Source organism: Psammomys obesus, unplaced genomic scaffold, assembly GCF_907164565.1.
Source record: "Psammomys obesus unplaced genomic scaffold, mPsaObe1.curated_primary_1811, whole genome shotgun sequence".
In the NCBI taxonomy this organism is placed as follows: Eukaryota; Metazoa; Chordata; class Mammalia; order Rodentia; family Muridae; genus Psammomys; species Psammomys obesus.
In genome coordinates this window covers 5,189,674-5,203,055 of record NW_026594184.1, presented here as the reverse complement: position 1 = coordinate 5,203,055, position 13,382 = coordinate 5,189,674, and the positions used below count along the sequence as shown (strand labels likewise).

At 38.0% G+C, this 13,382-nt stretch overlaps 1 protein-coding gene across 5 annotated transcripts in view; it reads left to right on the top strand.

Annotated features, from left to right (window-relative positions):
* Pabir2 (PABIR family member 2) overlaps positions 1-13,163 on the top strand; it is a 26,409-nt gene extending 13,246 nt beyond the window's left edge. For 2 of the 5 annotated variants that reach the window (XM_055618075.1, XM_055618076.1), the window contains exons 8-9: positions 3,230-3,326; positions 11,236-13,163. In XM_055618075.1, coding sequence (XP_055474050.1) covers positions 3,230-3,326; positions 11,236-11,305 — 167 coding nt within the window. In that variant the 3' untranslated portion in view covers positions 11,306-13,163. Of the gene's footprint in view, positions 1-3,229; positions 3,327-4,476; positions 4,552-10,315 lie in introns of those variants that run through there. The other 3 variants (XM_055618074.1, XM_055618073.1, XM_055618077.1) reach the window with 2 other exon arrangements.
* The last annotated feature ends 219 nt before the right edge of the window (positions 13,164-13,382 follow it).

The window sequence follows — 13,382 nt, the reverse complement described above, 5'->3', positions numbered from 1 at the left end:
CACACACACACACACACACACACACACACACACACACACACACACACTTCAAAATTGGTCAAAGACCTTAATATAAAACCTGAAATACTAGAATTACTAAACAAAAATGCTTTAAGCTACAGGCATGAACAGATGCCATTTTAAAGAAGAGTTTTAATAATTGCCTTTAAAAATACCATTCAGGGTCTGGACATATGGTTCAGTGGTTATGGGAGCATACTGCTCTTATAAAGGACCCGAGCTTTGTTCCCAGAACCTCCATTAGGTGGCTTATACACACCTGTAACTCCAGGGGGAATCTGATACCTCCATCCTCCAAAGGATCCTCATGCACATGTCAACGTGAATACAGACACACACACATTATTAAAAATAATAAAAATAAATCTCTAAACATTAAAAAAAAAGTAGTTTAGCTTGGTATGGTGGTTCATGCCTATAATCCTAGTACTTGGAAGGCTAAGACAATAGAATTACCAGGGCTTGGGGCTATCCTGGCCATAGCCAGTTCTAGGCCAGTTTGGGATATAGAGTGAAACCGCCTCCAGAAACCAAAAAGTAGGGTGGGGCAAGCTAAAGAGATGGCTCAATGGTTGGGACCACAAACTGCTCCTGTAAGAACTGGATTCAGTTCCAAGCACCATTCTAGTTCCACAAGATCTGATCCCTTCTCTCCTCTGGCCTCTGCAGGCACCAGACACACATGGTACACATGCACATATGGAGGTAAAACACTTGTACACCTAAAAATAAACACATCTTTTTTTTTTTAACCCTCAAAAATAAGCAATCCAGATCACCTTTAGGACAAATAAATTAATACTAGGAAAATGGCTTTGGTGAAATCTTTCTAGTCCTAGACTCACACACAAACTCAGAAGTATTATCTTTGAGGCAACTTAAAATTAAGGATAGTTAGGTATGGTGGCACACCACTGTATAATCACAGCACGTGGGTAGTGGAGACAGGATGCCTAAGAGTTCAAGATCTGTAAACCCAGCACTAGAGGATGCAGAGGCAGGTGGATTGCTGTGAGTTTGAGGCCAGCCTGGTCTACAGAGTGAATCCAGGACAGCCAAGGCTACACAGAGAAACCCTGTCTCGAAAAAAAAAAAATCAAAACAAAACAAAAAAAATTCAAGCTCATTCCTCTTCTACATAGTGACATTCAAGGTCAACTCAGCTTCATGAGGCTCAGTCTCAAAAAAATCAAATAGGGCTGGTCAGAAGGTCAAGGTCATTCTCTGCTACCTGGGAAGTTTAAAACCTGCCTAGGACGGATCCATTAAACCTTGTTTACGAAAGAAAGAAGATAGAAGAGACACAGACACAGAGATGTTGGGCAAAGGGGGATATACGTAGCATTTTGTTCCATGTAGTTGGAAGTCAGAGGAAGAAGGATCACTGTAAGTTTGAAACCAGGCTGGGTTACCTAGTGAGGTCTAGACTACCCAGGACTACACAGAGTTGTAGCCACTGGTATGTTGAACCTCAAACTCATGCACATATAAACAACACTAATTGGACTTAGTAGGTTATTAAAAAATGTAGGAGGGTATGAAATTGGAATGGGGACATGAAGAAAGGACCCATGGAGAGTAAGAGAGGGGAATTGGGGTGAATATGGTCATATTTAAGTTTATATATATATGAAATTCTCAAAACAATATTAAAGATGATGTGCTTTGGAGAGTAGATCCTAATAGTGACATTTGTATGTAGTGAGCCAAACCCCTTTATTTAATCTTGCAAGATATTTTTTTATAACCTTCAGAATGTTCTCAGGAGTATTAGGTGAAAATACACTTTAAACTAAAGCTATTGTTATTATCATTAAAGTAAAATCCACCCAGAAAGTTTTTGGAATTAGTTTGTTTAGTAGCTGTTCCAATATCTACCAGTAGGTGGAGGGATTCTTTGCTAGAATTAAGAACGGTGTTGTTTCAAAGTTGTATATTAAAGCACCAAACAAAGCAAAAAGAAACATAGCTTTTACGACTTTCAGTAATTTTCACAATAGCTCCAGAAGAACATTGACATGATGTAATTCATAACAGGGGAACAGAAGGTTACATGTGCTCTTTTTTTGGTCTTTTTCTGCCAGAAGTAGTTCAGATAGGTTTAAGTTCAGTTCCATGTTCCTGCTGAGGTATAGACAGGCTCCTGAATCCAATAGGTTTAGTTTTTGCTTACTTCCTTGATTGTGATGAGACAAAGTTTTCCTCTGTAGTGCAGGCTGTTGTAACACTCTGGCTAGCCCAGTTGCTCTCAGACTTGGTGGTTTTATTCCTGCCTCTACCTCAGAAATGCTGGGATTACAGACATATTCCCCATATTTATCTTAAATTGGCTTTTGTGTTCTATTTTAAGCTCAGGTAAAGGTCTTCAAATCCAAAGACTATATACATTTGAAATGAAAACAGAGCTTGGGACACGGAGAAGAGGCAAACACCCTTAATAGTAGCAAAATGTTAAGCACTATTTCCACTGACACCATGTTTTATGATTATAAGTTCTATGAAAATCTACAGGGTTGAGTAGACCAGTTTAGTTCCAAATCTGTGTTGAATTACTGTTACTGCTTTCACACAGGTGTGCTTTCAACCATATATTTATTTTTAGTACATCATCTAACTTAACCTCCTAATTCCACATCATCAGAAAATGTAGTTTGTTGCTGTCTCAAGGAATGTTAAGCTATCAAAAAATATAAAATAAGTACTCTTTGCTAGCCATAAAATATTCTCTGTGAACTTTAACTGTTTGGGAATACTTGCTTTATTTCTACCATTGGTTAGTTTTGATTCAAGTTAAAGAGTGAGTGAGTGTGTGTGTGTTTGTGTGTGTGTGTGTGAGAGAGAGAGAGAGAGAGAGAGAGATGCTATTGTATAATGCATGAAACAAAACTATTCCCTTTTGCTAAGGTATATAGAAACATATTTCTTTTATGTTAAAGCACATGGGAAAGTCACTGTTTTGAGGGGAGGATGTTTTGAGAAAAGATCTTATATAGTGTAGGCTGACCGGGAAGTAGCAATGTAGCCCAGGCTTGAACTGTTGATCATCTTGCCTTAGGCTCTGGAACTCTGGGGTCCTGGCACATGCAAGAGCTTTTACATAATAGTTTTGAGCCATTCTGAGCTTTGGTTAAACAAATATCACCCTCATTTTAGCACCAGTTCTAGGTTTTAAAATTGTTTTATGGTAGCTACATTTCTTTTGTTATAGGGGAAATGGAGACAGAAAGCCAGCCTAAGAGACTCTTCCAAGGCTCTGCCAACATGCTGTCTACAGATGCTGCCCGACTGTCTGATCTCAGTTCATGGTAAAAAAAAAACAAAAAAAACTATTAGGGTATGACTCACATTAAAAAGAACCACATTGAAAGAATATTGAGATAATGTAAAATATAGTCCATGCTCACAGAGGAGGAGTCTCCACAGAGGTGTAAGTGATTTTGAATGACCTGGACTTCTGAAAGTCACTTATACTACTTTGGAAGTACATGTATCCTTTTTGTACCTTTGCTTTGTTCCTAGCCTCTGGTAGGTCAGCCTGTCTCAGTGGATAGGATAGTGTGGTGTAGTGTCATCCATCACCTGACTGGTGTGAGAAAGAGCCCCTAGCTTGCTATGGAGAAAATGGATATTGATTATCACTGCTGGCATTTTATGTTTCAAGATTTTGACTTTAAGAGATGTCTGTATTCTCTTAACTGTGTGTACCAGTTGAGATTTTGAACACTGTGACAAATTCCTTGGCATGAAAAAGAGAAGAATGATTTATTTCAGCTCAGGGTTTCAGAGGTTTCAGTCTAGTTCTCAGGCTCTCTTGATTCTGGGCCTTTGGTGATGCAGGTCATCGTGGCAGAGGGAACACCTGCCAGGGGTTGCTGCCCTCATGGAAGCCAGGAAGCAGAAAGAAAAGAAGGGAATAAGGACAAGCTATGACTTTCATGTTCATGCCCCCATAGCTTCCTTGCTACATATAGGTTGTTCCTCCTAAATTTTCTGCCAACCAAAATAGTGCCACCACCCAAGTAACCAAGCATTCAGTACATGAGCTGGTGGGGGATATTTCATATTCAAAACATTATGCCAATGGTATTTGCTAAGTAATGTGATGTATTGTGATAAAAATCTTTTTAGAGAATTTATAGTAGTCAGTCACAATGCTAATTAAGATTGCAGTTTCTCTTTGCATTTTGAAACACAATCTTACTTTATAGTCCAAGCTCACCTCAAGCTTACTACACAATCAAGGCTGGGTCAGAACTCACACCCTTCCTGCTTTAGTCTCCTGAGTACTAGGCCCACGGCCATGTACCATCAACCTCAGCTTAAATGTAAAGTTTCATAGGAACAATTACTAAATTATAGTCCAGGTCATAAGTCTCTCTTATTCTAGGTTAGGTCTGTAATGTAAGGGTTTTCAGAGTTTTATGAGAGAATGGACTTCTTTTCCTATTCTTGAAGTTGAGCAATTGGATGCCTACAGACACCTGAGAGGAAAGCCTAGCAGCAATTCCTAGGTAATATTTTGAAATCTTTCAGGATATTCCAGTCAACTTGCTGAGTACCCATGTTCTATACACAATTGTGTAACGCCTTTTAGAACTTTTTGTCCCCTGGGTTTTATAGCTGAGAATCCTTTCTAAAACTCACAGAGGCACTCACTTTTAAAATAGAATGCTATCCTCTAAATGGAAGAAGTATAAAAGCTACTCACTGGTTTAAGGGTTGACAATTCCTCTTCCCAAATTGCATGTGTATCATTTTATTTAAGATAACTTGCACTTCCAGGTAAGCAAGTCCTAGCTTATTGTCATTCATGAGGCTTGCTGACTGATACTGTCTTTCTGTGTCCTTGGTAGTTCAGTGTGCTAATTTTGGTACAGCATGTCTTCCCAGGTATGTAGAGATTGCTAAGAGCAATTCCTGAAGCTTGTCAAGAGGGTGAGTGGATGAAACTATATACCTGGTGCAAAGTGCATGTGGCTTTTATGGTAAAGTATGAGTATAGGCACATGACTATAAATAGATTTGCTTATCCAGTTATTTATTAAGTGATCCAATGAGAAAAAAGTTTATAACATTTTGCCAAGCAGAAGACAAGGATAGCACGGAGCTGGGTGTTTAACTCAGTGGTACAGTACATGTTTAGTTTGTACAAGGCTCTATGTTCTATCTCCAGTATGGCAAAAAAAAATGCATGGTGAGATTTTTATATATTTATATCTTATGTCTTTTTTTCTATATTGCCAGGAAACAGCAAAAGAAGTTCATGCAAATTAGAAAGCAAGGAGAGGGAACTGGTTTTGGTAGCACATGCCTATAATCCGAGAACAATGCAGGCTGAGGCAGATTGCCATAGGTCAGCCTAGGATACATAGTGAAACAAGATAGCCTGAACTATATAGTAAATTGTGTTAAACAAAAGGAAATCAGAAAGGAAGGCAGAGAAAGCATATCCCATTGATGGAGCACTTCTCTAGCATGCTTGCAGCCCTGGGTTTGATCTACAGAATACCAAAATTCAAATCAAAATGAAACAAGATAGAAAAGGAAAAGTCAGAGTATTTATTTGTGGCCCTCATTCCTTCTGTGGGCATTCATGGATATGGCAGTGCTGTTGTGGAATTTCAGTTGCTGTTGCAAACCATGAGTAAACCTGCAGCACAGACATTAATGCTAAGTGAAACTTAAACTGAATGAGTGACTTCAGCTACATGGTGAGTTAGAGACTAGCCACAGTTATATGAGACCTTAAAGGAACTTATTCCTCAGAATTCACAAAAAAAGAAGTTGTCAAGACTTATAAGTGCTAGCCATGTCTAGTGACACATGTCTATAGCCCTGGGTTCTCAGTTGAAAGGATCACAAAACCTAGGAGTTTGGGATAAGTCTGGATTACATAGTGAGACTCCCCTCCCCCCCACCCCGCCACACACACACACACACAAACTAATGACTAGAAAGAAGGGTCAGTGGGTCAGAACACTTGCTTAAAACCGTTAAGAGCGTTAGGGCACCTTATATACTAAGGATGCTGACATTTATTTCTATAGTGAGGAAATTTTGTTGGCGTTATTCTTCATACTGAATCTAGATTCGCTTTTACAGAAACTTCTGTTTCCTAATGCAGTTCCATTGGTCAAAATCAGATATCCATATTCTTAGAAATGGGGCCCGAGATAGGAACCATCTGTGGGCTTATTTCTGTTGCTAAAGATGGCAGTCTACTTGATAAGGAAAGTAAGGACTCTTTCTTTTGCTGTCTATTAAGAGAGTAGGTCAAAGACCTGATAAATAGCAGATATGATCTCATCTTTTTAAACTTTTCTTTATTCCCTGTCCCATACCACAAAGAGAAGAAAAAAAATACATTTTATAGTTTTTAAAGTTTATGTGCTATTTAATAATCTTTAATATGTGACATCTTTGAAGTATAAATTAAATTAAAACGTTGAATGTGAACCCATTTTGGCTTTGTGTCCATTTGGGCATACTTTTTATTTCCCATTTTTTTTCCTAAAAAAAAATCCTGAAGTCACTCACTGTCAACAGAATGTGGGGAACACTGCCAACTACAAAGCTGGAATTATGTCATTTTGCATTTAGTGAACATCAAGAGTTTGAACATAATTCAGAAGTACGCCTTGTATGGTACTTTGATTGCTTTTTTTTTTCATATTAAGAATTTCTCTTCTGTTCCTCATTGAGCTGGGAATAAGACAGTATGTGTCTCCAGTATTTTCATGGTCTCTAACCCTGTGGTAAAGATTAAGTGGTACCATGTTTTGCCTGTAAGAAAGAAAATTCTCGAGTTTTCTTGCCCAGTGCATCAGTGGTTAATGTGATGGTTAATTTCAACACTTTGGGTTAGATTTATAGTTTGAGTCTTCTCATTATATAGTCCATATATAGTCTAGTCTTGAACTTCAGATCTCCCTGCCTCAGTCTCAAGTGTTCTGGGTCTACAGGCATGTGCTATCACACTCTATCTATCATTATTATTTTTAATGTTTTTTGTTTTGTTTTTTGAGATAGAATTTCATTCTTTATCTAAAGCTAGCCTTAAACTTATGATGTAGCCAAGGATAATGACCTTGAACTCCTGATGGTCCTACTTCTGCCTCTGAAACGCTGGAGCAACAGGCATGTGTCACCATGCCTAGATGATTTTTCTACAATTGTTTATTTATTTGTGTAGGGGCATGCACATGTGAAGATCAGAAGAAAACATTCAGGAGTTGGTTCTGTCCTTTGAACTCAGGTCATCAGGGTTGGCAGCAAGTACCCTTACTTACTGAGCCATATCTCCACATCTGTCCTGGCTGGAATGAATTAGTTCACTTTCAATTCAGATAGTCCCATGTCGGTCTAGTCTGAATTATCTTTGCTCTCTCATGATTGTCTGGCTTTTAGAAGTAAGGCTCATTATCATTAGCACTCTGCTCAGATATTATGTGAGAAAATAAGAGACTCAAATTGGACCAGACTCTTGCTTTTAGAGGCTCCGGTATGAGATGTAATGGTGATCAATAAAAGTTACATGCACACAGTGATTCCTGTGGAGTTACATGGTTACACAAGTCCTGCTCTACATGGATCTAATTAATGATGGGGTAACATGGCCTGTGACCTCTGCTTCCATGTCCTGTCACGCTAACTAGAACAGAATCTGGATCTTAGTTCAGTGGCAATATCTACTTTTTAAGCACTACAAAGTTTTGAAGCTAAATTGCAGCAGAAACAAAATGTAGCTTTGCCATTTTCCAACAGTGAGAAAAATTAGAGACTTTTATGTGTAATGGTGGAGAAGACATTTTGAAATGTTCAGTTTTTTTTTTCTAATTGGTAAAGTCTCTGTCAGCACTTTTCTAGTAAGTAATCAACAATGTTAAGAAAAACGTTTCACTGCAGTCTTATTTTGTGCTTTGGAATGAATGCAAGAGTCACCTAAGTGAGCAGGTCTTGTTACAAATGAAATCTCCTAATCCTGGGCTTGCTGTCATTCTACTGTTTGCAATAAAGAATTCTTTTTTTATCATCAGATTATCTGCTTGGTGGCCAAATTTTAATCTAAGTCTTTTTCTTTCTGCCAAATGGAATAGAGCATGCCCTTGTGCTGCTCAGCCAGTATGTGCCTTAGGAAAGTCAATTCATTTTAATATTAGTCTAGGCAAAAAGCTCCAGGGGAAAATTCACATATGTTCCAAAAGCAAATAGAAATGTCCTTTTGATTTTCCAGTGTCTTGAATTATCTGTGCAACTTTTTTTTCAGTTGTTGAGTAGCTCATATTTTTGGACCATTTTGCTATGTGGTAGAACAAATATCAGAGCCAACTAAGTTTTCCAGACATCTTCCTTAAAAGTGGTATTATTAATGATGCATTTGACAGCAGTGTGCATAGTGTAGGAGCGATGTGGAGTATACTGTTTCCATTTTTTTATTTTTACTCTTCTAAAACCTATTTGTAATCTGTCTCCACCTAAAAACAACCCACAGGCAATAGAAAAACATGGCAGAGGGGGCTGTGGTGTAGCTCCAGTGGTAATGTGCTTGCTCAGCATGCATGAGGGCCTGGGTCCCACCCTTAGCACTGCAGGTAAAATCTTGAAAGAAAGAACTGACATTTCAAAAACAATGAGTGGAAAGGTGGAAAAGGAAAAGATGCCTTTGGGGAGGATGGCATAGGCCCGAGACTTACAAATGTACTCTGAGCTTCTTTACAATGGAAATATATCAGCTTGGAAATTTACAAAAATAATATTAAAGGTATAATATTTTGATTCCATGTATTAGAACAAAATGGGGTTTTGCCAAGGAGCTAATGACATACTAGAACCCATATTTCCTTGAGTCATAATTGCTTCTCTAATTCTATATTTTTCTTCCATTTCAAAATATAAAAAGAGTGTCTGTGTGAACTTAAACTGCTGGACGACTCCTCCAGTTTGGCTCTCACTGTGTTCTCTTGACTCTGTACTGCCTCTGTACTTGCCTGCTTTTAATTCCCAGAACTGTCTTTGCTTCTTCCTACACCTTCCCGAGGTAATACCTACTCGTCTTTTCCACCAGAATGCAAACCTTACCTCTAAGAATCCTTTCACAGTTCCTCCAGGTTAGATCAGGTTCCCCATAGGTCAAACTCTCATAGCCCCCTGGCCCTTCTGCCCTTTATTACTCCTATCACAAAGTGTAATTTTTTTTTTCATGAGCCTAATTATTTAAGTCTCTGTCTCCTCCACTCTCCTGTAAATTCACTGAGCCCGGGACCTTGTCTGTCCTTCACACCATTGTCCTTTAAGTGTCTACATACCTTCTACACTTGGCAGGCACTTAGTAAATATTAGAATAAGTGAGTGAGTAAAGTCAAGGCAAATACACGGCACAGATCTATGATCCCTGGGAATTGAAGCAAGAAAGGTATCTTGATGTCAAGCAGAAGTTCTAGGTTCCGTGTAAAGTATGAAGAAGCCATGTTTTCAAGGCAGGCCAGGGTTGATTTCTGGGAACACTGAGCATCTGGGCTGGATGGGAAGCATATTCCTGGGATGGCTTATGGAGGCACTTGCTGTCCAAATTAATTTTGGAGGGAAGATGAGAACAGAAGCCAGGTGTTTGGATTAAAGAGACATGGTGAGGACCATGAGGAGTGCATTTTAGAAGCTTAAATGTAGAGTAACAAGAAGGGTAAGAAAAGGAGTCTCTTCTAGATAGCAAGATCTTTGGGTCTGAAAGGAAACAGTATAACAAATTCGTAAGGATGAGAAGAATGGGAAAGATTAAAGGAGAAAATCATTAAAAATATTTGCATTGAAACCTCTTGGGAATAGGCAAACAAAATGGTTTTAGGGCAGTGGAAAAAATAGAAGTAACATGTGTGAAGGCACACTTCAGCTAGCTTGAGAATAGGTACCTTAGTAAATGTCAGTTATTCTTGCTTTAAGGCTCTGCACAGGTAAGAAGATAAATACAAAGATGGAAGGTCAGGACCCCCCCTCACCATACACATACAATAAACATGGCATATCAAGAGGAGCACATATATGTTAGATAGTCAGGCACCTCCAGGGGGATAATCAAATTATACAGGACGTTACAAGTCTTACTTTGGGGTTTCTGTGGTTTTGTGAATTTCACGGGTTTCTCAGCACAGTACATTACGCATTTCATTGCTGTGGCCTTTATGCTTCTTAGTATTTACCAATGCCGTATTGATGTGTGCGTCCTTGAAATCACGTCATTGCATGCTCTGTGGACGCTAATACATGCATTCGCTTATAATTGTTTTTGCTTTGTCCTCAGTTCTGATATTTTGGATGGCAGTAGTGTCAGCAGTCGCTTGTCCTCAGACTTACTGGCCACAGGCAGCGTTCCCGCAGAGTCTCCAGTAGCATGCTCCACTTCATGCTCTTCGTTCATCTTGATGGATGATCTCTCACCCAAGTGACTTACCCATTTCTGATTCAGTGTTTTAACTATTTCCCACATAAACCATTCAGTGAGGAATGCAGAGAACTTTGATCCACAATGGGGATTAAAGTTTGGCAGATTGAAACCATTCTGATGCTCATTTCTGGGCATTTCTCCTCTAAAGTTCAATTTTGCAAGCATAGTCACCTTACTAACATTCATTTGGGCTGACCTCATTTTATGTTTGATGACTAAATCTCAAATACACATTTTTGATTGCTTGAAGGATTTTTTCCCTAGTGCTTCAAAGAACACCTACCTTCATGCACTTAAGGCAAACACCAAAGCATATTTTCTATGATTTTTCTTTTCCCTAGCAGTAACATAACAGAGTTGATCAGAAATTCTCTTGCTTGAGAGATTTATAAAAATTCTCTGTTGACTACATACTTTCCCATCTCTTTATTTCACAGTAATCTTCAAATTGCTTTTGATTACATCAAATTTTCATTTTTTTTTCTGCATCAGCTTTAAAGTACATTGTTTTGTTTCCCTTGCCTGTTTGAGCTGCTTCCTTGCCATTTCTCACAGAGGGGAAGAAACCCATAGTCGCTTCCATCACCACCCTTATTGCTTCTTTGCTGTTGGGATGTATGCAGTGAAGACTGCTTTTAGAGTGGAGAATGTCAATGGACTTAGAGGATGCCTACATTAATCACCTCTGGTTCTTAGGACTTAGCTACCACAGTTGCTGTCTCCCTCCCCAAACTTGGTGCCCTAAGGAATATATAAAATATTGTTGATATTTCTAGGTGGTGTTATCAAGGAGAAGAAATTCCTGCCTTGACCAGATGTGTGGAGCATCTACAAATGAACGAATAGTTATTTACACAAACCACTGTACAAAAGCAAGCGTTCATGAAGCTGTCAATGTCTCGGGTAGTATTATGAGGCCTTGGGTGCCTTGGGGTACATTGCTGTCCTGTAGGGGACGTGTATCATAGGGTGTTGTGGAAGTGGAAGCTTTATGTGAGTGCTGTCTTGTTTGATTTTTTTTTTCTGATTCCTTTTTTTGTCATTGAGTTTGTTTTGTCATGTAGTGACCTGGTGTTTTTGGTTATTGTGTTGTGCTAGAGTCAGAACCCAGTTCTTGTTCTTGTTGCCTTATAGAGGGCTGTTTAATATCTGTAAGGAAGCTTTGAGGAGCTGAAAAAGTCAATGCTACTGTGCCCTCTGCTTCCAGAAGTCTTTTGAGCTGTAAGCAGTGTATGTGCAGTGTAACGTAAAATATGCTGTCATTATTTACAAGTGGAAACTCCTGACTAAGATATTTAAGAAATCCAAGTGTGATGTATTGTGACATTATTTATTATTTATTACACTACGTAGAATGTCTGTGTTGTTATCTTCCTTTTAATGTTCAACATAGTAGATGGACTATTTGTGTTTATATTCACATTTATGTGCTAGAATCGTGATATTAAGTGAATGTAAGAAACAAACAGAAAGTGATTAAACTTAAGTCTTTTGAAATCTAAAATCCTTGGAGGTGGTTTGAAGGCATCTTCAGGCTAGAAGTTGGTGAGCTTACAGCAAAACCTCTCTTTTAATCATTAGAGACCATCACGTAGCTTGCAGCAGTTGCATTATAGAATCAGGCCTGTTCTTAAGTTTACATTGTAATCACTGTCATAACAGCTATTACTGGCTTTAGTTCCCATGTTTCTTTAGCCTGTGAAAAGCTCATAATCCTTCAAACCTAACGTAAATGTGCTGTTACAAGAACCGCCCACTTGTGTGCTGTTTTAAAGAAACATTTTTTTGATGGCACTTGGTATATACACTCTGTTAATGAACCGTGTTCCAACAGCTTTAGCTTTCATAATAATGAGAGATGAGTTTGTCTTTTAGGAAATGGTCTGCCTTCATTCTTGTGTCTTATTTGCCTCAAAGGGACACTTTTCAGTTCAAATTTAACATCCAAATTTAGGACTGTTAAGAAGTAACCTTTGAAATGTGATGATATTTAAAGTTATGTTAAAAATTCAGTGGCAAGGTAAAACCAGAGCAGCAAATTGAAATGGTGTGATGAGATCAAAGGGTCAGGAAGATTCACTTTACAGTTTTAAGCCAACTTTTATCAATGAATTTAATTTAATGTTCTAAACTTGTTCTTTTGCAGATTTTATACATGTATACAATTCATTCTGATTTTTCTCACTCCCCACCTTCTCACATATCTCTCCTACCTCTGTCAATTCCCACTTTCTCCTATGAATTTTTTTTGCCACATTATTGTCTTTTCTTTTGTAAACTAACCTTTTGTTATGGTTGCCCCGTATATTGTTTAAATGGACTAGAAAACTAAGTTTGAGCAGGGATTGTTTTGAAATAAACAAAAGATAGGTAATATGCTAATCCACAGAGCAGCTTTGTTGACAGTACCCCTTTATTTTTATATAAAGTCTAATATTTGAAATGCAGTTGTTGTTATAAACTAAAATTCTTTCTTCCTATTCTCATATTATATCATATATTTTAAGCTTCTATTTGAAAACTACTACAAGAAATGAAACCATAATAAAATCCTATAGATCCTGGTTTTGCTTGACCGACTTATAAATCACTGTTTTATGATAACTGCTTTTGGAATAATAGAAAGTTTTGTGAAATGTTGACCTAGTGTCTATCTTAAGAATGTGAATTTAATAAAGTATATATACATGTATAAAAAGACAAAGTTTTAAAGGTCTGCCTCTCTTATTGCTGTTTATAATTATTTTCTGTCACCATATTCCAGGAGTTTATTCTCTGTTTCTAGGAGTAGGTCAAGTTTTGAGTAAAAGTTTATCCTTCACACAAGAGAACTAATAGGTAGCTATATTCAAGTCCAAGCTCTCTATCCCAGTAGAGAAGAAGCCTCTCCACATGATCTGTCAATTTTTCAAGAGTATTTTAT